The sequence below is a fragment of the Rhagoletis pomonella genome, unplaced genomic scaffold (assembly GCF_013731165.1).
Source record: "Rhagoletis pomonella isolate Grant_MI unplaced genomic scaffold, Rhpom_1.0 Rhpom_scaffold_00003, whole genome shotgun sequence".
Lineage (NCBI taxonomy): Eukaryota > Metazoa > Arthropoda > Insecta > Diptera > Tephritidae > Rhagoletis > Rhagoletis pomonella.
The window spans coordinates 70,431,068-70,456,262 of NW_023458557.1; the positions used below are offsets into that span (position 1 = coordinate 70,431,068).

General features: G+C 42.1%; 1 protein-coding gene and 1 long non-coding RNA gene across 2 annotated transcripts; one reads left to right on the forward strand and one right to left on the reverse strand.

Annotated features, from left to right (window-relative positions):
- Positions 1–36: 36 nt before the first annotated feature.
- On the forward strand, positions 37–1,454 carry LOC118735429. Its single transcript, XR_004992597.1, has 2 exons — positions 37–274; positions 335–1,454. It is a non-coding gene; the product is annotated as an uncharacterized LOC118735429 (long non-coding RNA).
- Positions 1,455–2,889: 1,435 nt separating this feature from the next.
- On the reverse strand, positions 2,890–22,016 carry LOC118735428 (ubiquitin conjugation factor E4 A). Its single transcript, XM_036465167.1, has 4 exons — positions 21,251–22,016; positions 20,790–21,178; positions 7,215–8,283; positions 2,890–4,334 (listed from the first exon to the last, which is right to left on the reverse strand). Exons 1-4 carry the CDS (start codon positions 22,014–22,016, stop codon positions 3,532–3,534), a joined length of 3,027 nt encoding a protein of 1,008 aa, XP_036321060.1. The 3' UTR covers positions 2,890–3,531.
- Between the last annotated feature and the right edge of the window lie 3,179 nt (positions 22,017–25,195).

Sequence of the window (25,195 nt, forward strand, 5' to 3'; positions counted from 1 at the left end):
TTCTGACTAAATCCTGTAAACCGGACTGCTATTGGAACAGACTAATTGTTGTTATTGCTGAGACATGATACTGCTGCATCAGCTGTTGACCTTGATTCTGTTTTTGATACTCTAAATGTTGCTGCGTTTGAAACGTATTCAGTGAGTCTAGAACCCATTCTATGTTAAGCGGCACAACAGTGACTAACTTTTTTGGTGTTGAACTATTGGCTGTGGTCATAGACGTTGAGGGTTGTTGGAGAAATGAACGGCTGCTGCTGCCGTAGCAGTGCCGGTAAATAAGCTGGGGGCTAATGCTTGGTGGCTTACTAAAATTATAGTTGTGTATATTCAGGAAGATGTGATATGACAAGATGTGGAAATTAAGGTTACAAAATTGTCCATGTGGAGCGATTGGTTAACCGGACAAGCAACTTGTTTCCCAGGCTTGTCTTTGTTGATATATTCCCGATTGTAGTTTTTAAGTTGTGGCAGTTGGACTGGCAAAAATTTTCACACTATTGCAGCGGAAAGGATAACAGCGTATGCACATCGCGTCAGCGCAGAAATATTTGGAAAGATTTGTTGCTTCTTTGATCTTGCGCTTTTCGTTGATAGATATTTGAAGTTCGTCGTTGTGTTTTTAGTCCAGGTTTAATGCAGGATCGCCAATATATGTATCATGATGAAATTTTATTATTCAAAATTTTGAATTATTTATTAGAACATTTTATGTTTGTAATTTGAAGACTTTTATTTTAATGATTTTAAAAACTTAGAAATTCTAATAAAATCTAAGAACACCAGAACAAATAAAAATTCTACAGGTATAAAAGAACAAGGTATTTATACCCTACAATCATCTCGATCAATTAGCCCATCGACTTTGCTCCCGCGGACCACCGAACCTATATCAACTTCAACAAAGCTGATTGGAACGGCTTCGCGGAAGTTACCGAGAACAGAGTCGCCGCCCCTCCCACACCCACAGACATACACGCTGGCAAATGCCAATTCCGCAGGGAAGTCTGCCGCAGCGGCTCGCTTCATACCATCCGAGCGCATCGCGGAAGTCCGCCTAAATATCCCAAGCTAATGAGCTTGGAGACCTATAACTTCGCCTCTGGTATGAGTAAGTTTGGTCAACTGTGAGGTCCCTGCACAACCCGACGAGGCGAGATGACAGTGTGGAAATTTCGTTCTATTATCGCCCCTCGTCGGCCCCGAGCTATTTTAGCCGGTAGTTCACATTGCATCCGTCGGTAGAAAGAGCCAAACGTCGAGTGACCAGGTGGCTGCGCAAACTGCCCAAAAGCAGTGCACTACTTACTTTCAGCAGCGGCGAAGTAAAGGTGGCCATCGAGAAGCGAAAGCCTCCAAAGCCATTGGACCCGACGGAATTTGCATGCTGATGCTAAAGCATTTGGGGCCCGCGAGAGTAGCATATGTCACAGAGATCCTTAACCTGTCAATGGGTACTGTCATCATTCCTGATGTGTGCAAATCACTGCTCTTATCTCTTATCGCCCGATAACGCTCCTTTCCCAGGTCACGAAGACACCAGAGCCCCAGCTACTCCCGTACTTTACCCACCACCTGACCCCAGGGAAGTATCAGCATGGTTATGTAAATTGCACAGCACAACAACAGCATTAAACGCCATAAACATCCAGACAACTCGTGGCCTAAACCGCAACCACCCCTGTCCGAGAACAGTCCAAGCAGCGTTGGACTTGTCACGGGCGTTTCATACTGTCCACCGTTCCACGCTACCATAATACATTGGGGCTTCCTCTCTCCCACAGGGAAGAAGAATGAAACAAGGCGTTCCACAAGGTGATGTCCTCTCCCCATTACTGTTTAACTTTTACATCTCGAAGCTCCCCCAACCAACTGAGGGAGTTTCCCGGGTGTCATACATGGACGACTGCTCAATATTGGCGTCTGGGAATAGAATTGATGACCTATGCTCAAAGCTAAGCGGCCATCTCTCCAGACTTTCTCGCTTATTCACTGCGTGGAGCTCAACACTCTCCCCAACAAAATTAGCGGCGACCTCTTCATCACCTGGACGAATTTCAGGATTTATTTAGGTTCCGACCATGTTGTTGTAGCAGCATACAAGCTCCCAAAAGAGTTGTTGCTGGAGTGACAGTCCTTGGCCAAATATAAATCTGGGTCGTTCCGGTTACGTAGACCCGACTGTCGTGGGAACGTTCCGACCCTGTCGAAACTGCCCGTTTATTGGGCCTACCTTTAGTTGAAGTAAATGATTGATGGATGGACCGAAATAGGCGGGGCTTAGTAGTGCCGCTACAACAAGAACAACAGGTTTAGTGAAAAAAGTCTCGCACTGACGGGGTTGAGGCTTCCGATGCTTCATTCTCGTTTAAAAAACGCATACATAGCACATATGAATATACATTTATTTAAATGTATGTATGTATATTTTGACAAATTAATGATACTCATAAACAAAGGCTTCTAGAATATATAAGCATATAACCCGAAATTAAACTGAATTCTACCCATATTTAATATACTTAAACAACAAATAAGCAACCGCATTGATTTAATACAATTGAACAAGAAACTGTTAACCAATTATAAATAACATTTGTATTATGTAATTATTTTATAAAATTGGGCAAAAGCACAAAACAATTTACATTCAAAAATCTGGAATTGGTGACAAGGAATTATGTATAAAGTTGTAACTTACATTTACATTTATTAAATTGATTTGTTTTACATTGACCACAATTGTGTTTTTGAAGGAATGGATTAAACTTTTATAATTCATATTTTGTCTTATCTACATACATATGTAACAAAATACAACTCATACATGTGCTATATGTATATAAATGTACTATGTTTCAATTAATACCAAAGAAAAAACCACATATCTACAATTATTTTTGCATTTCATAATTTTAATTAACCTAGAATTTAAGTCAATAAACATCATTTTAAGGAAAGTTGTCCTTCATATATGATTTAATTTAAAGTACGTATTCAAAAACAAACAAAAAATGTATTTTTATTAATCGTTGACACATTAGCACCCCTTCATTTTGAACTGCTTAAGATTTTTGATGGTGGAATTTGACGCTTTTGGTGTGTAAAACATTTTAAGTTTCGCTCATTTTATAGTTGTCAACATCTTGCGGACACATCGTCAGCATCAATGCTAAATGTACTAATTGATTTTTTTGTTTAGAAATGTGTTCTTTGCATATTGTATGTAAATATTCCTTTAGCTTTCTCCCAGATGCACCTTCTTATTAAAATACAAAACCAAATTTAAAAAAATTTATACATATTTATTCGCGTAACTAAAATAAGCTTTTTGTTTTTTCTGTAAAATTTCAACTTTATCGTTTGCATTGATAAAGACAAAATGTACATACATTTTTTTTGTTGCATCGCAGATACAGCTACACTTTTTCAAATACTAATACATATACATATGTATGTACTAACCATTATTATCGCACCACTACAACTGCGTATTAACATCTTTGGTTATTTTCTACCCCGCGTACAACTTCAACTTTTCGGCGCGTTTGCACTGTTGCGTTTTTCCGCTATCCACATTTCGATTTCCTGCTTGAGTTCATTATTTGGCTGTACCTTGTCCATTGTGAGCGGAGCGCGATTGAAAGGATCAGTTTGATCGCTGAGCAGATGTCGAGCTATGGTCGAACGATCCACTGTCACCTTCGAGCTAGGCAGTATTACTGGGTCGGTCATTAACGTGGACATAATTGGATCCAAAAACTCTTCGGGTGCATCAGCTAAGAATTCCTGCTCTTCACGATATTGCACTTCCATGCGTTGTACTTTGGCAGCAAAGTCAGTTATTTCACCGATCAGTTGGCCGCCACCAATACGTACGAGTATATTTTCAGCATAACTAAATAGTTGCGAGCTATAAGAACGGCCATCTTGCGATACGGCTAAGCAAAATTGCTCACTGGTACTCAGATTGATATAGATGCGACAGATTTCCAATACCGTTTGCGCAGGATCGAACTCAAATTCCTTCTTATCTTTTACCTTGAAGCGCTCCTTTTGCGGTCCGACTAAATTCAAGAGAAAATAATTTAACATGGCGGCAATACGATCCACCATGCTGTTATGGCAAAAAATACTTTTAATTTCTATTGTTAGCAATTTTAGAATGTTAATGGTATCGCGACCAAGTATGTTGTCTATGCGGGCTCTCATGCCTAATTGATGCAGACTGGACAACTGTTGTTGGCGATCGTTTTGTGAGAGAGCATTCCATTCCCCACGCGCCTGTGCCTCTTGAAGTTGGCGTATTTGCTCCAAATTTGAAAGGGATTCATCTAAAAATATTCGAAGTTTTAATATTTGTAATTAGAATAAAACCAAATGAATAAGTATGATACATTTCATTAACTAATGACATAAGCCGCAGGCAACCGCAGTAGCCGAGTGGGTAGAGACGCATAGTACCATTCCCACCACAGTCGGTACTACGTACCGGAATGACTCGGGTTTTACCCGACCAAGGGCTGTTGTTTCGGCGATATAACCCCGTTTAGGTCGGCGAAGTATCTCGGAAGTTGTTCGTCTATAGGGCTACATTCGCTATGTATTCTTCTGTTCAGGGCTGGCATCGAGTCAAACCCAGGGCCAGAAACCTTACACCTGCTGTGTATGCCAGAGACGACTACACCACAACTCCACCTCAGTCAAGTGCAATGCTTGCGAGGAGTGGAGTCACCTCAGAGTCTGCTCGGGATTACGGACACATCGGCAGTGGACCACGTCGTTTGTGACCCCCTGCTGCTCAAATAGAGCAGCCTCCACGGCTAACCCCAGTCCACCTGAGCGGCTCCACACAAACACCACAGCACAACAACATAACAACACAATAGACCACACCACAACCACGACAGACCACAGCGACATAAGCGGAAGAAGTGGGAAGAGCATCTGAAGACCTGTAACGTCATCTCTGGTGTGAGTAAGCTTTGGTCAACCGTGAGGTCACTGTCCAATCCGACGAAGCACGACGAAAGAGTCGAAATTTCTTTCGGCGACCATGCTTCGTCGGACCCGGAGCGATGAGTGAGCTATTTTAGCCGGCAGTTCATACTGCATTCTCCGGTGGCCAAAGCCAAGCGTCGAGTGACCAGAAGTCTGCACAAACTGCCAACAACTTGTGCCCCTCTTGCTTTCACTTGCGGTGAAGTTCAGGTGGCCATCGGAAAGGCGAAAGCCTCCAAAGCCATGGGTCCCGACGGAATATGCATGCTGATGCTGAAAAATTTAGGTCCTGCGGGAGTAGCGTACCTAACGGAGATCCTCAATTTGTCAATGGCCACTCTCACCATCCCAGACATCTGGAAGGTGGGGAGAGTGGTCCCACCGCTCAAACCGGGGAAACCAGCCAACAAAGAAGATTCGTATCGACACAGGCGTTTCATACCGTCAGCCACTCCACGCTACTAGAAAATATAGAGGCTTCCTCTCTCCCACAGAGGCTCAAACGGTGGTCGGCAAATTATCTGAGTGGTCGACACTTGTCGGTAATGTTTTAGATACAAATCGAGCAAACTCAGGAAAATAAAACAAAGGGTTCCGTAGGGTGGTGCCCTTTCCCCGCTACTGTTTAACTTTTACATTTCCAAGCTCCCTCAACCACCAGAGGGAGTCTCGATTGTCTCTTACGCCGACGATTGCTCGATCATGGCGACTGGGAATGGAATTGATGACCTGTGTTCGAAAGTAAACGGGTATCTCTCCGAGCTTTCTCGCTTCTTCACTGCAAAGTGCCTAGCCCTCTCCCCTACGAAATCCTCTGCGACTTTGTTCATCAGCTGGACGAAGGAGGTCAGGCTACCGCTGGGGATTCACGTCGATGACACACCAATTCCGACGGTGAATAACCCCAAAATACTCGGAATAACATTCGACAGTCTTCTCTCCTTCTCTGCGCACGCAACCGCTATTGTCAATAAAGTACAGAGCCGCAACAAGGTCCTCAAGTCGCTAGCCGGAAGTACTTGGGGCAAAGACAAAGAAACGTTGCTGGCAAAATACAAGGCAATAGGCCGGCCGGTTTTAAACTACGCAGCACCAGTGTGGTCGCCGGGTACCCCCCCAGCCGGGAATCAGCCCCATCGCTAATTCCATGTGAATAAATCGTTCCCATCATTTAACATGCAAAACAAAAACAAATTGGGAACATTTTTTTTTTGTTTTGCTTTATAATTTTTGGGAATATTTGTTCACATGGAATTCACGATAGGGCCGAATGCCGTTCTAGGCACACAACCACCGGACACTGACGAGACGGAGCTTCATCTGCCTCGGGAGACAAGAACCACAATAGCCCAACTTCGCTCTGGCTACTGCAGCAGGTTAAACTCATACCTGAGCAGACTAAACGCGGATGCGCCAAATTAGTGTCCGGCATGCGGAGAGACCCTTCACGACTCGAAACATCTCTTCGCATGCCCGGAAAACCCCACAACCCTAACGGCTTTGTCCCTGTGGACTGACCCAATGGAGGCTGCACGCTTCTTAGGGCTGCCGTTAGTGGAACTTTACGACAACGACTGAGACATCAACCGATCTGGGCGGGGTTATTGTAGCCGCTACAAAAACAACAACAACAGACGCATAGTACTACTCCGTAGGACCTAGGTTCGATCCCTGGTCCGAGCGACTCCTAAAAATACCTCCGAATGTTTGTAACTCAAAAAAGCTTCTCTTAAAACCCATTTGCCTTTCGGAGGCGGAGTAAAACTGTAGGCCCCTTAATTTTTGCTAAAACGTCAAGACGCCACCGCAATTGGAGGAGAAGCTTGGCCAAACACTTAGCAAATATTTTTTTATTACTATTTTTTTTTGTTTTTTAATTACCGATTTTACCAATTTATTTTTTATATACACAATACACATATACATAAGTATGTACATATATATTTTCGAGCTGAATCACTCTGTATATTAATGAAAATATGTATCATCGTTTCCTATTGTATTCGTATTTGCATTTAAATAAATATAAAAAAAACGCTCAACCGTATATAGATTCGTCAGTAGCTTTTGTATAGATTTTACAGATGCCAAAGTCGGAAGTTGCATTGAAATGTTAAATTCAGAGAAAATGCTTACCCTACCAAAACCACCTATAGTATGGAAAAGCCTCCGCTTTCAGATAAAATATGTATAGAATAAGCATTTTCACTTACCCAACAAAAATATAGCGTCATTAATTAGTAAATTAATGAATCTGAGGAAAAGTGGTGGTTCAATAGCCTCCATATTTTGCTCTGCTTCAATAGCCAAATTTTTGAAACATTGTACATGCTCCTCTTTGCTCCATAAGTACTCCATAATGGCATACATGGGACGACGATAATTGAATTTTTGTTCGAATTGCACAGACTGTCCGGTCATTTCGATGCTTACGAACACATTCAGCAAACTAGGCACCACCTTCAAACGATCCACATTGTTGTCGAACACATGTGTTATGAAAGAATTACGGATACTGCCAGAAATTTTTTTAGGTAACAGAAATTCCAATGCCTCAGCAAGCTTGGCGCGCAAATGTGGATTTTTAACAAGTTCTGCGCTACCCATAAATAAAACGATCATCTTGAATAGAGCATCGTGTGACGAATGATACAACTCGATGAATTGACCGGGTGGAAAGTGTCGGCTAAAACTTAAATAGGCAACCACATTGTCGATAACATTTTCTGGCACCGATTTCAAATATGGCGGTACGAATTCACATTTGTCGGGTATTCGCCTTTGCTTAAGCGTGTGCGGTGCAAAGTCTTCCTTAGTGGTGGCAACCTGAAACTCCTCCTTGGTAACCATTGCAATTTCAGTTAGCCAAATGGCGGAAGCTTCGAAAAATTTAAGTATGTGCGTATCATTTGACGGTTCCATTAAGCCGTTGCGCATACATAAATATTGTTGCATTTGCTCTTTCAGCATACGCAATAAATTTTTGGCTAAAGCATTGTTGGGATGGCTTTGGGCAACATCATGATAAGCGGTTTGCAAATTATGTAGCTCACGAGTCATGCGTGTATATCGTTCAATGCATGCTGCATAGCCTAGTTCGAATGCCTTATGTGTCATATAGAATATTTCCGTAACGAAGTTAAATTTTTCAGCAACAAGACGGGTCTCATTCTCATCGGTAGGCAAGAGGCACGTCTCTTCTGTGGCTTTCAACATGCTCACTTGTTTGGCTTGACGATCTTCATCGGTAACAGCGCAATATGTTGGATCGACTAGTAATACCTGTAAAAGATAAACTTAAATGTTAACTATTTCTAAAATTTTTTGAATTGTTATGTATGTATGTAAGTACATATCAGTGTACTGCACAAGCCAATTCATTTACGTTTTCAAGCTACTTGAAAAAAAATACAAGCGCAAGTTTGAATACAGCAACAGCACTTGTAAATACATATGTACGTTAGGGTGGTCCTTAAAATCAAATGAACGATTTTTTAAATCTCACCCCCTCAATCGGTAATACACATCACATATAAATTTTGGTTCCGATTGGAGACGGTTAAGGCGTGTCGCAAAGGGGTCAGAGGTCAGAAGCCTCTATGGAGACTTAAAAAGTTAAAAATATTTTTTTTTTTCATTTAATACCCAAAATCGATAATACTAAAGCCTAAGATCTTAACCGACTGCAATCGGGACCAAAATTTATATGTGATACCTTCGGCTAAAGTAGTATCGATTTTGTTTATTAGGGGAAAAAAAAAATTTATTTAAATTTTTTGAGTCTCCATAGCGGAATCTAAACTTTGCCCCCTGTTCGACACACCTATACCGTCTCCAATCAGGACCAAAATTTATATGTGATATCTTCCACTATAGTAGCATGGACGTTGGGATTGAGTCTTAGGATTCCAGATATAAAAATTTGCTTCCTATATTAAGGACCACCCTAATGTACGTACATATTGCAAACCCTGAATCTGCTTCTTACAACCAATGGGTATTGTTATGTGTTAGTGTGTTTTTGTTTCGCTAATAAATCGTGAGTTCGATATGTTTGAACTAGATCAAGTACGAGTATGAGTTGAAATCCAACAAGCAAGCCAACCAGTTACTTGCTCGTTTCGAACCAAGCCCAGTGAATAGAAGTAAGCTTTGAAGTCGCTTGCTGCAGTACATATCAATCGTCCTCTACAATAACGGCACAATTCAAAAAAAAAAGAAAAAAACCTGTATACTGGTTATCTCATGTCTCTAATCTTTGTCTAATCCATGTAAAATCTTTACTACTGTAAGCATAAGCATGTATGCACGTTGACTAACAAATACGATGTGTAACTAGCCCTTAAGCTATTTTGCAATTGTGTTTACACCTTAAGTTATGTGTCTAGACCTTAAGATTTGGTTGTTTTGTTAAGAGCGTGGGTAACCACCATCTTGGCATTGAATAAAAGAATCAGAATCAGATTGACTACCAACCACACTAGACGTGTGTAATTTATTTGAGAGTTCGTTTAAGCGTTTTCATCAGAAGTGGTCGTCGAAGCCACTCCAACGTACATACATAGTTTTCTTCTGTAATAAAAATTTTCGCGCGGTTTAAAATGGGAGACGACGTCGTGAGTGCAGAAAAGTATACGCTCCTCCAATTAAAGGCGTGGTGCGCAGCCGTTGGCGTAAACGTAAGTGGTGCAAAGGCGTCACTAGCAGCAAGGCTTAGACAGTTATCAGCAGAGGCACGCGGATTGTTCCCAGGTACCGAACCAGTGGATTTAACTGACGAAGCCAATGACAACGCTGCTGAAAGGCGTGACGAAATAAGCAGTGAGTAACACGACGAAGCTGCAAATGCAGTGGACAATGTAGTGGTAAATGCAGCGAAAAACTTAGCGGAAAATGTAGCGGTAAATGCAGCGAAAAATGTAGCGGTAAATGCAACGGTCAATGTAGCGGCCAATGTAGTGGTAGTTGCAGCAAACAACGTAGCGGTCAATGAAGCGGAAATTGTAGCGTACAATGTAATGTTCAACATAGCGGACAACGATTCAGACAGTAATGCAAACTACAATATAGATGGGCAGTTCGGTGTTCAAATGCACACAAGCCGTGAAGTAGATGACCGGCGTTGATTGTTTAACAGTGTGGCCAATGTCGAGTCCGAGAGTCTTAGAGTTAAGTTGCTCAAAAAGAAATTGAAATGTTGAGGCTGAAGCTGTCGATAGAAGCACAAAAAAAGACGCACACTGTCACTAAGGAATTCTCCTTCGATACAGTAAAGCAGCTATTATCCGAATATGACGGCGGCGAAAATTTCGAGATGTGGCGTGCGCAAGTAGTGCACCTGCAAGAAGACCTTAAGGTAGACAAAGAAATGCTTGCTTTGGTGGTACAGCTAAAATTGAAAGGTGTGGCTGCAACTTGGTATAATACCAACAAAATGTTTCTGAGGAGTCTGGACGTTGTGCTGACGGAGATGGCTACAATATTTGCACGTAGCGATAATCTCCTGGTTACGCGACGCCGTTTTGAAAAACGTACCTGGAGTTACGAAGAGTCGTTTGCAAACTACTTTAACGAAAAGTTTTTGCTAAGCAGCGGTTTGAACCTCGGCGACGGGGAGCTAGTCGAGTATATAATCGACGGCATCCCAGACAAGCAGTTACAGGTCCAGGCGAAGCTACAAAATTTTCCGACAGCAAGCAACTTTGTGAAGGCGTTTCGTACGATTGAGTTGCCGCAACGTTCATCCCCAAGGCCGAGCGAGGATAGATAGTGCTCTAAATATGTAATCGGCGTAGAATCAGGAGATTCTAGTCGTCAGGATGGCCGAGTTGTTAGCATAAGCATGTATGCACGTTGACTAACAAATACGATGTGTAACTAGCCCTTAAGCTATTTTGCAATTGTGTTTACACCTTAAGTTATGTGTCTAGACCTTAAGATTTGGTTGTTTTGTTAAGAGCGTGGGTAACCACCATCTTGGCATTGAATTAAAGAATCAGAATCAGATTGACTACCAACCACACTAGACGTGTGTAATTTATTAGAGAGTTCGTTTAAGCGTTTTCACTACTTACTTTAGTAGTCCTTACTACTTACTTCAGTAAAGATTGGACATGGATAGACAAGAATAAGAGGCATGAGACACTAACAGTAGGAAGGGTTTTGTTTTATTGAATTTTAAATTTAGCTGTTATTCCAGAGGATCATCGATATATCGACGCCTCCAAACCATACTATGGTAAGTGAAAGGTGACTTAGCATGTAATGTTTTGGAAGCGTCGATATGCACATAAAGATTTAAAAATTATCTTTCGCTTTAAGTAAAACTTTTACATATAAGCAATTTGAATATACATTCATACATAGGACCGTTTTCTAAATAAGGTTTAAGCAAAAAAAAACAAAACCGACTTCAATTATCATATAAAAATTTAAGATTATCGTTAATTTCTTCATGATTAAATGATCGGACTTATACCAAATTACAATGGGGCCACCTGTGAGGTAACGTGGCTCTGGGCTATTGAGTGGATTGCAGTCGTGAGGTACAAAATTGATGTTATTTGCATTATACCACGGCAATGTGTCCTTGGCATAGTGGCAGGTTGCCATGTCCGCCTAGAACGATGGCCTACTCCTTATCTGTTGATAAATGACAGAAGACGCCTTTTGAGGCACTCATCCCGATAAACTTGATCATTCATTGTCCCGGATGGGAAAAAAGGGCTGCTCTTACGGCCGCAGGAACAAATAGCTTGCCAAACCATGTGGTTTTTGGAAATTTGGACTTCATTTTCAGCTTACAACTTTCAGGGGCATCTTGACGACTTGCAGCAGTATAAAAATCTTGACCTGTAATATATTTTGAATTCTTATAGCAGTAGGTTTCGCAGTCCATAACAATGCAGTTGTATTTTTTAATTTAGAATTCATACAACTTCCGAATGCGGGATTTCGCTGTAACATTCTACTTTGCGCCTCGGTCTGGCGCTGTTTGAGCTGTAGAACATCTCAATGAAGCTTTCCGCTTTACCTTTTGTACGAAAAACTGCGATCTCCGTACGGATTTTGCAACATAACGCGACAAAATCTTCGGATCTCGCGAAAACGCACTGAGGACCTTCCGAGCACTGTTTTTATCACTTTGACCATGCTAACCCCCGCTCCCAGTTTTCTCGTAACTGTCAGGCCTTATTTGTACCGATTAAAACCCTGCAAACTGTCGAATAGTGCACTCTTTAATTTTTTAGCAATTTTAAGCGTACTTAAGGCCGGATCATTTATAAACTCGTGCAAAATGGTTTGTCTCGTTTCTAGCTCGGTTGCCATTTTTAACTCAACTAGGAATCAAAGTCATGGTCAACTTATGGTATTTGAATTTCAAAATATTGGATTCGTTTTGGGTAAGTTATAAGCTTACCAAAGTGTCGCAGTTTTGGTGTGTTCACCCTTTACATATGTGGTCAAAAGCTTTTTGAAAATCAATCGCTAGTATGGACACGTGGTTTTTAGCAGAGAGCGCATTCGAAATGTAATAGTCAAGTGAAGAAGTGCGTCGATGTGCTATGTCCTTTTTGGGCTTATGAGTTTCGTTTTTCGCGTACCACCGCCACAATGATTTTTTCGAAAAGTTTTCCTAAGCATAAATGTAGAGATAGGCCTATAACTATTCGGATCATCAGATGGCTTATGGATGGGGCTTGAGAATGGGGATGGTACACGAAGTTTTCCATTGATGAGGGAGGGACCCAGTTTCTAGCATTAAATTGTACAAATCGAGTAATCTTTGTTTCAGTCGAGTAGGTATCAAGCCAGGGAGTTGTGCTTTTTAGATTAGAAAGTGCATATTCTAACTCGATGAGGCAGATTTTGGAATCGATTTGCTTGGCATCGTGGGATAGCGGAAGGCTAATTGTAGGTTCGTTTTGGAGTCGATTGGGTTTGCTCTCGCGGAAGTCTCTAGGGAAATTCGCATCAGAGGAAGTAGCTGAATGAAAAAAAGCGAAATGGCTTGCGATGTCTTTGAGCATTGTTAACGGGCCGTTCTGCGTATCAATGCAGAGGATGTGGGACTGTTTCGGGGTACCGGTTAGCAACTTTATGTCATTCCATATTTTGCTAGTGCTTGTAGTAGGGCTTATGTTTGCGGTAAGCTCTTCAATTTTACTCTTCTTAGCTAATTTTTCAGTTCTTTTCAATAAAGCGTTGTCTTTTTTGTAGGCATTGATCGGCAGCGTTTGAAATTGTGCCACGCATTTTTTTTTTTTTCGCGAGAAGTAGATAAATTGGCGTCCCAGCAGGGAACCTTCTTTTTTTGGTAATGCGGTTTAGTTTGGGGGATAGCAAAGTGTGCTGCAGTGCGACTAATTGTGGCTAGTTTTAATGATTCTTGATATACATTATTTGAGCGGAGTTTAGTGTAAGTTGGTTGCAATAAGTGATGAAATTCGTCCAGTCAGCTTGGTCCGTTTTGAATTTACTGCTAGGTTTGTAGTGGCGTTGTGCATTTACTGAATTAAGTTGCGTAAGAATCGGGTAATGATCGCTACCATATAATAAATAACGAGCTCGCCAGGTGCACTGTGGAGAAAGAGTCGCAGAGCAGTGAGTGAGGTCAATGCTGGTGAAAGTGGAGTGCATTGAAAAGTGCGTAGGAGTGCCGTCGTTTAGGCAAACCAGATTGGAAGACATTAGCATCTCTTCAACAATTCGGCCCCTTGAATTGGTGTGATTGGAACCCCAAATAGTGCTCCATGCATTTAAGTCGCCTCCTATTATGCATTTGCTGCCACCCTGTGTAATTAGTCGGTTTAGGTCTAGTACTGAGAAGTTTTGCGTTGGGGGAATGTAGATTGACATTACCACTAGTTTTTCTGCGGACACTATTTCAATTGCGACAGAAGTTATGCAGGATTGTGTAATTATAAGCTAGTGAATTATCATTCTTTTTACTAAAACGGCGGTTCCCTGTTTCTTTTTGGTGATGTGGGGTAAGTTGTGGAAGTATCCGATGTAATTTTTGGGAGTAAATGTAGCATAATTGTGTGGAATATGGCTTTCAATTAGTACGAGGATAGAGGGGGAATTGATTATGCATAAGCTATATTTCACCTAGATTAAAATAAAAATTAAAATAAGTGTATAAGAAAATTAGCATTACGCTATCCCCACTTTTAATGAATAGATGTGGACTTTGTAATTTTAGTTATATATGTGTCATATGAATATATATATGTAGGTCATACGACCGTAATAAATAAATAAATAAAATAAATAAATATTCATTAAGTATAAGTTCGAGTTGGTGGTAGTTGTTTGTATATCCGTTTATGTTCCACTGTATAATGGAAATAATTGTGTTAATTTTGTTAGTATTTATTGGGTGTTTTAAATATTATCTTTAGGATTGTTGGGTAGGGTGGATTTCTACGTTTCAGGAGTGATGAGAACTTTTAAATCTGTAAAACTGGTGTATAATTGGCTGCAAGGTGTGATTTCGATGACGCTGAGTGTAGGAGCGTGGGGCATGCTGGTGCAATGTGACTGATACGATTTAGTGGTTTTGACTTCTGTGCTGCTTTTGTTGAAGTTGTTGCTGAGTTATTACCGTTTTTGGGCGACTGCTTTTTGCTGATTCTTTTCGGTTTGGGAAGTTTAGTTTTTGTATGTGTGTATTTGTACTAATATTTGCGTTTAGTTGTTGTGGTTTTTTGCTTGAGTCGGATGATTTGTTGTTTTGGTTTGTTGTTTGTTGTGTCAATAGAGTACTATTTACTTTGAATGCCGTTAGGTATTGGTTTGGCTGTAGCAGAGCCGGCTACGATTTTTGCTATCGTTAGAGGTGGTTGTCTACGGTATGGTTGAATGTTGTATGCAGTGGGGTTGCTATTATAAATGGTCCACGCTTATCGAGCGGTACATCGTCGATCGATTTTTAGCTTATTAACTGACTTATGTTTGAGGAAAGTAGGGCATGTCGATGTGTACCATTGTCACAGTTAACACAATAGGGTCTTACGTAAGTTTCATGAGGAGGGATCAGAGCGCACGTTCTATACATTTCGACGTTTCTACACCATTTCTTGTTGTTGTTGTTGTTGTAGCGGCTACAACAACCCCGCCCAGATCGGTTGATATCTCAGACGTTGTCGTCGAGTTCCACTAACGGCAGCCCCAAGAAGCGTGCAGCCTCTGTGGGGACGGTCCACAGGGACGGCGCCGTTAGGGTTGTGAGGTTTTCCGGGAATGCGAAGAGATGTTTCGAGTCGTGAGGGGTCTCTCCGCATGCCGGACATTCGTTCGGCATATCCGCATTTAGCCTACTCAGGTATGAGTTTAGCCTGCTGCAGTAGCCAGAGCGAAGTTGGGCTATTGTTGTTCTGGTCTCCCGAGGAAGATGGAGCTCCGTCACGGCAATGTCCGGTGTTTGTGTGCCTAGAACGGTATTCACAGGTCTAGTGTCTACATAACTCGAGACTGCGTCCCTGTGAATGCCGTTCAGGGCCTATCTGTAAGTTGACGGGTCCAGAGGCTGCTTAATGAACCTCTGGACTTCGTCCGTCAGTTCATATCGATGCCTCCTGACGTGCCTTGGCGAGGGCTCCTCTGCAAGCAGCTGTCTATTTGGGTGGCCACATCTGTGGCTCCCAACCAGAAACTGCTTGCAGAGCATCGTGTTGTGCTCCCTAATGGGGGGCATTTTCGCCTCATCATTGAGGTGGTGTTCTGTTGACATCAGGAGGCATCCGGTCGCTGTCCTGAGTGCTGTGTTTTGTGCTGTCTGTAGCTTCATCCACTGCATCCCACTAGGTTGTGAACAGGGTCGCAGAGGATTTCGTAGGGGACAGGGCTAGACACTTTGCAGTGAAGAAGCGAGAAAGTTCGGAGAGATACCCGTTTTTTTTCGAACACAGGCCATCAATTCAATTCCCAGTCGCCATGATCGAGCAATCGTCGGCGTAAGAGACAATCGAGACTCCCTCTGGTGGTTGAGGGAGCTTTGAAATGTAAAAGTTAAACAGTAGTGGGGAAAGGACACCACCCTATGGAACCCCCTGTTTCATTTTTCTAAGTTTGCTCGATTTGTCTCTAAACATTACCGACGAGTGTCGACCACTCAGATAATTTGCCGACCACCGTTTGAGGCTATGTGGGAGAGAGGAAGCGTCTATATCTTCTACTAGCCTCTATATCGCTACTAGAATCGTTCTCTCACAGGGACGTTTACGGTTAAGGCCACGAGTTATCTCAGTGTTTATGGCGCTAAGTGCTGTTGTGCCGTGCACTTTACGGAAACCATGCTGATGCTTCGCTGGGGTCAGGTGGTTCGCGAAATACGGGAGCAGCAGGGCCTCAAGTGTCTTCGCTACCGGGGAAAGGAGTGTTATCGGTCGACACGAATCTCCTTTGTTGGCGGGTTTCCCCGGTTTGAGTAGTGGGACCACTCTCCCTACCTTCCAGATGTCTGCGATGATGAGAGTGGCCATAGACAAATTGAGGACCTCCATTAGGTACGCTACTCCGGCAGGACCCAAATTTTTCAGCATCAGCATGCATATTCCGTCGGGACCCATAGCTTTGGAGGCTTTCGCCTTCCCGATAGCCACCTGAACTTCACCGCAGGTGAAAGCAAGGGGTGCACAATTTGTTGGCAGTTTGTGCAACCTTCTGGTCACTCGACGCTTAGTTTTGTCCACCGGAGGATGCAGTATGAACTGCCGGCTAGAGTAGCTCGCGCATCGCTCCGGGTCCGACGAGGCATGGTCGCCGAAAGAAGTTTCGACTCTGTCGTCGTGCTTTGTCGGATTGGACAGTGAACTCACGGTCGACCATAGCTTACTCACACCAGAGGTGAAGTTACAGGTTTTCAGAGGTTCTTCCCACTTCTTCCGCTTATATACGTTCACTAGTTGCCGAATCTCCGCGTTGAGATCCCTGATACGGGGATCTCCGGGATCGGCCTGACGAATGCTGTCACGCTCATCGGCTAGAACAGCCGCTTCGGCAGGGAAATTTGGACGTGGGTCCGTGATGCATCCTGCCGGTACGAAGCGAGCTGCAGCAGCGGTGACAGCCCAGCGGAACTTACGTTCACCAAGGTGGACGTCGGTTGGTGTGCGGAGAGCAGCGAAGGTGTTTTCAGTAAATTCCGCGAAGCCTATCCAATCAGCTTTGGAGAAGTTGATAGAGGTTCGATGCTCCGCGGATGCAAATTCGGTTGGTTTATCGATCGAGATGACTATGGGCAAATGGTCTGATGCCAAGGACAGCATAGGTCGCCATGATATGCTGTTTATCAGACCAGCGCTGACTATTGTTATGTCTGGCGAGCTGCAGCAGCTACCCATAACCCTGGTGGGTGCGTCGTCGTTCATTGTGCAGAATGTGCAGAATGAGTGCCAAAGATCGTGGTGCGCATTAAAGTCGCCTACTACCATTCGGTTTTCACCTCTGAGGAGCGCACCTATGTCAGGGTAATATCCTGCCGGGCAGCAGGTGACAGGGGGTATATAAACGTCGAGCTCAATTTCGCCTGACCGGATAGCAATGCAATGACATTCTAGGGTGGTATCCCTGCAGTCGATGTCTGCTTCGATAAGACGATACTGCACGGTGTGGTGCGTAATGAACGCTAAGCCACCACCATTATCTCGCTTGCGATCTCGACGGTGCACGTTGTACCCGGCACAATTCAACAATGTTGAATTGCTGTGCAACTTCGTCTCTTGGACCGCAGCTATCAGTATACCATGCCTTCCCATAAAGACGGTTATCTCCTCGATCTTGCTCTGAAGCCCGTTGCAGTTAAATTGAAGGAGCTTCATGTGGTTCGGGAGACGTGTGGTAATGCGGGGTGTGAGAGGTGTGTGTGGTCGTGTCGACATTGGCTGTGTGCGCTGCTGAGGTGGTTGCCGTCCTGTGATGGTGGTGGGTGGGGCCGCGGTTGAGGTTTGCCATCGTGCTGCGCAATACGGGCCCTCGAAGTTCCTCGTCCAGTTACGCGTGGTGCGCAGACCTGAACATGCCCTAAAGTGGCACCAGCCAAGGCAGGTGTTGCACTTGACTGATGTCACATTACGGAATATCCTGGTCTGACATACCGTGCAGATTGTAGGAGGAACCAAGAGTTGTTGGCGGCGGCGTGTGGGTGGTGGTGCGGTTGTGTGTATTCTCGTATGGCCCAGTTTCTGGCAGTTGTTGTATCGCATGGGATTAGGAATGTGCTCTTCAATTTTGACGCTTTCCCAGCCAAGCTTGAGGTATTCGGGTCGCCGAATGAGATCGAATGTAACAATTGCGGCTCCTGTTGGTATCAAGTTACTGTCAACTTTCTTCAAATTTTTTTTTACGTGGATCACTTTTTGAGATGCGAGTTCTTATGTTAGCTCTTCCTCTGAAATGTCGATTATGTTTTTGAAGGTAGAATCTTGCCTGGATAGAATTTAGGTTGGCATGGGGTGTTTTTTTACTGGAACAAAGTCGACATAGTTGGCTATCACGAAACTCTGTTAGTAGTTTTAAGCAGAAGTTCTCCAGATTTTAAGGGGTGACATCTATGTAGTCGCGAGATATAGTGTTTATACCTTTTTTTATTTGGAATACATTATAGGAAGCTATCGGTCGAATTTGCTGCACAGTTAAGTTTGAGATGGCAGTGATGACTAAAAAGCGGGGAATGTGGTCATCATTTTGACGTATTTCATTTAGCAAGGGGAACTCTTCCGCTCTTGGACGTTTGTTTTTTATGGCTGGTGCACTTAAGTATTCGTCTGGGTTCAGGTGTTTGAACCTATTTGTATGGAGAGGTTCGATATCGCCCATTTGGGGGCTTATGCTCACTATTTTAACGGAGTTCGCACTGATTCGAGTGTTTTTGTTTAGTTTTTTTTTTAAGTAAAGTGTATATAAATTACGTGTCGCGATGCTTATACATTATATATAGCGTCGCGAGAGAAAGAGAAGGAAAACCCGTTATTATTAGACGTAGCCGAGTACCTGAACGAAGATAGAGCGAGCGATTGCCTGAATGCGAATTACAGAATTAAAAGCAGCTAGATGGGTCAAATTTTACACTGTGCAGCGTGACCGAAAAATTCTGACAAATCAACGCGATTTTCTAGCGTCTGGAAACTAGCACTTTATTATGCTAATACAAAACTGCATACTCAAAACAATTCTAAAAAAACTGAAAATGTGTAAAATTTTGATCATTTGTTAAAATTCGTCGAATTTTTATAAACGTTCTGCAAATATTTTCTTAAAAAAAAATAATAATAATTTCTTATACATAAAAAAGTACCCAAAACTTGCTAAATGTCTCTTCCCTTTTTATTGTTTTGTTTTAAATAAAACTGTATTAAAAGATGTTATGTATTTTAATTATAATAAAATAATGTAAAAAAAATATTTTTTTAAAAACAAGCTTTTATTTAGCATGTACAATCAAAGGAATAAAATAAAGTAGTGTAACAAAAGATTTTTTAGCAAGCAAATTTTGTCAAAACTGCACTAAAATGAATAAAATAAAATAAGTTAAGGTGTAGTTAAAGTTACTAAAAGCCATTTAGTGAAAGGAGTTATTCAAACTCTAATGAAAATTACAAACAATTTGTACTAATTTGCTTCGTTTTTAAAAAAGTTTGTCGCGCGAATAGCAAACCGGCATTTAAATATCTGCATACAGACATACATATACATACCTAACCAATTATGCTAAAAAATCTTTTGTTACACTACTTTATTAACCGACTTCCAAAAAAGGAGGACGTTATCAGTTCGTCAACCGATTTGCATCGGAAAGGTAGTGTCTCAGAGGTGGTCCCATACTAATCTGGTTAAGATCCGATCAGCGGATCATGAGATATATATATATTTTTTTTTTATATGAGAGTTGAAGTCGGTTTTTTTTTTGCTAAAAATTACTTGTTTTATTCCTTTGATTGTGTACATGCTGAATAAAAGCTTGGTTTTAAAAAAATATTTTTTTTTTAATTATTTTAATTTCTAATTTTTGGTCCATTTATAAAAGCATTGTATATTAAAATGTGTTATTTTGTTTTATGTACAAAATCTTGCAATAGATACTAAAATAATTCAACTTGCAATGAAAGAGAACAGAAGACTTGGCAAGCAAAATGTTGATTGCTTACGTTTTGTATAAACATACATATGTACATATAGCAGCAGTTAATTTTATTTAAAGAAATAGCGTGTCGTCCATTTCCGCTGTAGCATGGCATATACTTAGGCGCAATATTTAACTTCTTCCGGCGGGGCGACATCTGGAGTCTTCTAATTGTATCTCCTTGATATGATGCCTATAACGAGGTTCATATCGAGACTGCGTTGATATCTAGAATTTGCCACAAATAGCTTTGCTACACTACCGCCGCGGCGCGCCGGCAGCTTTAAAAATTTTATAGTAGTTTTACGTTCTTTGGCAAATTACGCTCTGTTAGCCATAAATCTTGCTATTTTTTGACCGCCTTTAAATCAAGACCCCTGGACCATATAGGGAATTCATTTATATTTTAAATTGCATTGTCGTCGTGATTGGCACTATGCTGAAAATTTCAAATCTCTAACATGTCGCGATTTCCGCGGGATGACCAAGTTAAATAAAAGCTTATAAAAATAAAATTGTGTGTTCGGATATGATGCTTTAGAAATGTCCCGATTTTTGTGCACAGAAACCTGGTCACGGTATGTATAGCATATTTTAAGTCCAATTTACTACCCCATGCGTAAATTTAAACACAAATGTTCTTTAAAAATTTATGTGCACTTACCTTCATTGTGGGCTCACACAATGGCGTGCAAAGACGTAGTAGCACAGCTGTTAAACCAATCATAAACGAATCACTAGCGTTTTGATTAATAACCTGTTCAAATGGTAAATTAATATTACTCCATAAATGGCCACGTGAGGTATTCGCATGCAAGCAATTGGCAATCCACTGCAAAGTTTTCTTTTTAGTAGTTGGACTCAAGACCAACAACTGCTTGACGAGCGCAAACACAGCATCCTGATGTATGGCCATAAGTTGCCATAGTGACGGGTCAGAATGTTGGTTCTCCAAACTAATATCTGCGAAGAATTCAAAGGGTCCATTGGATTTTCTAGGCATAATGGAGAGGCAAAGCAACTGTCCCAATAAAGTGTCCATATATTCACTACCTAAGGAATACAAATAAATGTAATTAATTGAGGAAATGTACGTACATATATATATAATGTATAGTTACACACCCTTGGCGTTTGGATTGGGTGTAGTGTAGTCAATTAACACTTCACCCAACTGTGGAACCCGCTTGTCGCGTACGAAATAACCTAGCGTCCAAAAGGTGAGTTTCTTGATTGTTATTAGATTAACATTAGTCAACTGCTTTTGCACCTCAGCCAACATCGGGTAAAAAATGGCCTTTAATGCGCCCAGCGCTTCAAGTTGATCATCTTCAGCCATTACTTTGATAACAGTTTGTACAAAAAACTCTTGTGTTGTCACATCTGATGGATCAGATTGTTCCAGAACACTCAACCATTGAGTTGACAAGCTCTGATTTGTGAACAATTCAGGCTGACGTGTACAAGTACTCGCATTGGTCAGTATAAGTTTTCTTATCCTTTCGCAAGCTTCCTTTTGTTCAGGTAACTCATTCTTTGTTTGTTCGCAAGTAATAAACGCTCGGTGCAGATAACAAATTACTCGCGTTTCCAAAGCTGCGTCATCATCAGCGACGCTTGTGCTGGATGCAACCAAGTGTTCTTGAGGATTTTGGAGCATTAATCGTTCAAATATAGCGTGAGCCAACAACTCCTCACTCACTGTTGATGTATCATCTGTGGTTACGATTGTATCAGCCATGGATATGAGTGCGCGTCCACTTGTACTGTGTACTCCGCTTATACGCAATGTAAAGAGGAGAATGCGTTCTAGCAACTCTTGATTGAAGCCACTTTGCCCTTCCGGCTCGTTTAGTAACGCGGCGAAGGGATTCGTCTCCTCCGCTGCCATGGTAAGCTCAAGAAAATTATTTTCCGATTATTTTCCACAAAAACACCTATTGCTGCTGGTCCTAGAAAATTCACAATTTTTTTTTCGTCTGTGCCAAAAAACTGTCAAATTAGGTATGGGCTCAGGGTTGCCAACTTCCCTTTGATATGAAATCATGATATGAAATGCCATATTGAGGAAAAAAAGTACCAAATTGTGCCAAAAAGAAAAATAAAAGTGTCAAAAAACGGTGCCATTGTCTTTTATTCTTCCCATTTAGCATTAAAATTAGAAACCCATTCCCAAAACAGAAGTCCAATGCCAAAGAAAGACCATTCCTAAAACAAAAGTCCAATGCCAAAGAAAAAAAGGAATTGTTGTTGTTGTAGCGGCTACTAAGCCCCGTTCGGAGCGGTTCATCCATCAACGTTGTCCTCAATTTCAGCTAGGGGGAGGCCCAGGAAGTGTGCGACTTCCACAGGTGCCTTAGCTGAGTGGGGTTCTCAGGGCATTTGAAGAGGTGCCGCGAGTCATGCGGCGACTCTCCACATGCCGGGCATTGGTTGGGCACATCCTCGTTGATTCTACTCAAGTAGGAATTGAGCCTGCTGCAATAGCCAGAGCGAAGTTGGGCTATTGCAGTACGGGTCTCCCGAGGCAGACAAAGTTCTGTCCCGTCCACGTCCGGTGGTTGTGTGCCTAGAACGGCATTCACAGGGCGAGAGTCTACATAACTTGAGACTGATTCCCTGTGAATGCCGTTCAGGGCCTGTCGGTGGGTTGACAGGTTGTTTGATAAACCTCTGAACTTCGCCTGTCAGTTCGTAAAGATGTCTCTTGATCTGCCGTGGCGAGGGCTCTTCCGCGAGCAGCTGTCCGCTGGGATGGCCACGTCTGTAGCTCCCAGCAAGGAACTGCTTGTAGAGCATTATGTTGTGCTCCTTTACTGGGAGCGTCTGGGCCTCGTCATGTAGGTGGTGTTGGGGCGTCATCAGGAGGCATCCTGTCGCAGTTCGTAATGCCGTATTTTGGCCGGTCTGTATCTTCATCCACTGCGTCGTGCTAGTCCCCGGCGACCAAACGAGTGCTGCATAGTTTAGAACCGGCCGGCCATTTGCCTTGTATGTTGCCAACAACGTTTCTTTATATTTGCCCCAAGTGCTACCGGCCAGCGACTTGAGGACATTGTTGTGGCTCTGTACTTTGTTGACAATTGCGGTTGTATGCGCCGAGATGGAGAGCAGACTGTCGAAGGTGACTCCGAGGATTTTCGGGTTATTCACCGTCGGTATTGTTACGTCATCGACGTGAATACCCAGTTGCAGTCTGACCTCCTTCGTCCAGGTGGTGAAAAGGGTTGCCGAGGATTTCGCAGGGAATAGAGTAAGGCTCCATACAGTGAATAAGCGAGAAGGTTCGGAGAGGTAACCGTTTACTTTCAAGCACAAGTCATCATGCATAGGAGATTATATTAACTCCCTCTGATGGCTGAGTAAGCTTTGAGATGTAATAATTAAACAGTAGCGGGGACAGGACATCACCCTGTGGTACCCCCTGTTTAATTTTACGTGGCTTGCTAGTTTTGTCTCTGAAAATTACTGACGAGTGTCAGGTAATTAGCCGACCACCGTTTGAGTCCCTGTGGGAGTGAGGAGGCCTCTATATCTTCTAGTAGCGTTGAATGACTGACAGTGTCGAACGCCTTGGACAGGTTCACCGCTACTAGAATAGTTCTCTCTCAGGTTCGGTTTCGGTTAAGGCCACGAGTTATCTGAGTGTTTATGGCGTTAAATGCTGTTGTTGTGCTATGCACTTTACGGAACCCATGTTGATGTTTCGCTGGGGTCAAATGGTTCGTAAAATACGGGAGCGGAAGGGTTTCGAGTGTCTTCGCTACCGGGGAAAGGAGAGTTATCGGGCGATAAGACTCCCCTTTGTTGTTTGCTGGTTTCCCCGGCTTGAGAAGTGTTCGAAGTTGTTGTTGTTTAAGATTGAAAATGAGAATGTGTGTGTGAGTTTGTGTGTAAAATTCCAAATTTAAATTGCTTGCAAACGTCAAGAATTTGAAAAATTCCTCTCAGCGGTTCTACCTTCCTATTTTTTTATCATGGTATACAATATAGAAATTAGAAAATTTTAGTTGAGAGAAAGAAGTAGACGCAAAGGATTTCATAAAAATGTATTGAAATACTATTATTTTGGGCAAACTTTACTTCAAGGACCCCGATTTTAAGGGCGGAAGCCTTCTAGTTTTTAAAATGTATAGTACCACAGTTTTTTTTTTACTAGAGAAATCAACGACACCGTATTGTGGCGAATACTGCGGCAACACAAAGCGAACAACGAGAAATAGGCAGAATGTTCGAGGAATGACGTGTTCCACAAAGAGAAACGTCAAGTTGGATAAACACTGCGAACAGCGAGAGAAAGAGAATGAGCGATAAACTTCAGAATGTTCTAGAGTTGCCATAAGTGCCAGCGCAGGTATATAAGGGCGCCGCCACAGCGAGGTGAGTTAGTTTCAAGACAGCAAGCTACAAGTAAAGTGAGCAGAGAAGTGAGTTGCGAATAAGCAAGATATAAGTTTAATTGTGTTAACAAGTTTAGTTAAGCGCTGTTATTGCTTTAACAAGTATTGTAAAGTGTTTTTACTGTATAGCGAGTATTGTAAATTGTTTGTTGTACAATAAAGTTAATTGTACTACAATTTGGTCATCGATTGCATTTATTTAACAATCCAGCGATACGAACCGAGCATTTGGGAAATCCGGACGAGGTTTCAAGGATAATCGTAACAGTTGGGTTGTTCACAGTTCGTTCCAAATAGTGTATCAAAATGTAGACGTCTACATTTTAAGACGTTTTCTAACCGTAAAATCTGTGGTGTTGTTGTTTCCCATACAAAATTGGAAAACGACGCCGTCTACATTTTGTCACACTCAAAGGTATGTTTTTTACGCGTCTACATTTTGCAACCTCGCAGCAGGGTTGCATTATGGCAATACTAATCGCATTTTTTTTTATTTATTGGGCACGTTTTCTGTATTTGCATTTAATTTGAGCGCAATTTCTGATGAAAAGAAACAAATCAAGGCAAAGAAATAACAAATATTACGAATTGGTAATTAAGTTAAATAATTACAATTTTTCAGAAACAAAATCGAAAGGCGACATATAAAAAATGCACGCAAGGAAGAAAT

What these genes read in the sequence shown, in the direction of transcription:
- LOC118735428 (XM_036465167.1), bottom strand. Translation starts at nt 22,016, where the DNA reads ATGGCAGCGGAGGAGACGAATCCCTTCGCCGCGTTACTAAACGAGCCG. An exon ending in TGTGTGAGCCCACAATGAAG is followed by an intron (nt 8,284 to 20,789) that starts GTAAGTGCACAT and finishes TATCTTTTACAG; the next exon opens with GTATTACTAGTCGATCCAAC. An exon ending in TGACGCTATATTTTTGTTGG is followed by an intron (nt 4,335 to 7,214) that starts GTAAGTGAAAAT and finishes GAATATTTTTAG; the next exon opens with ATGAATCCCTTTCAAATTTG.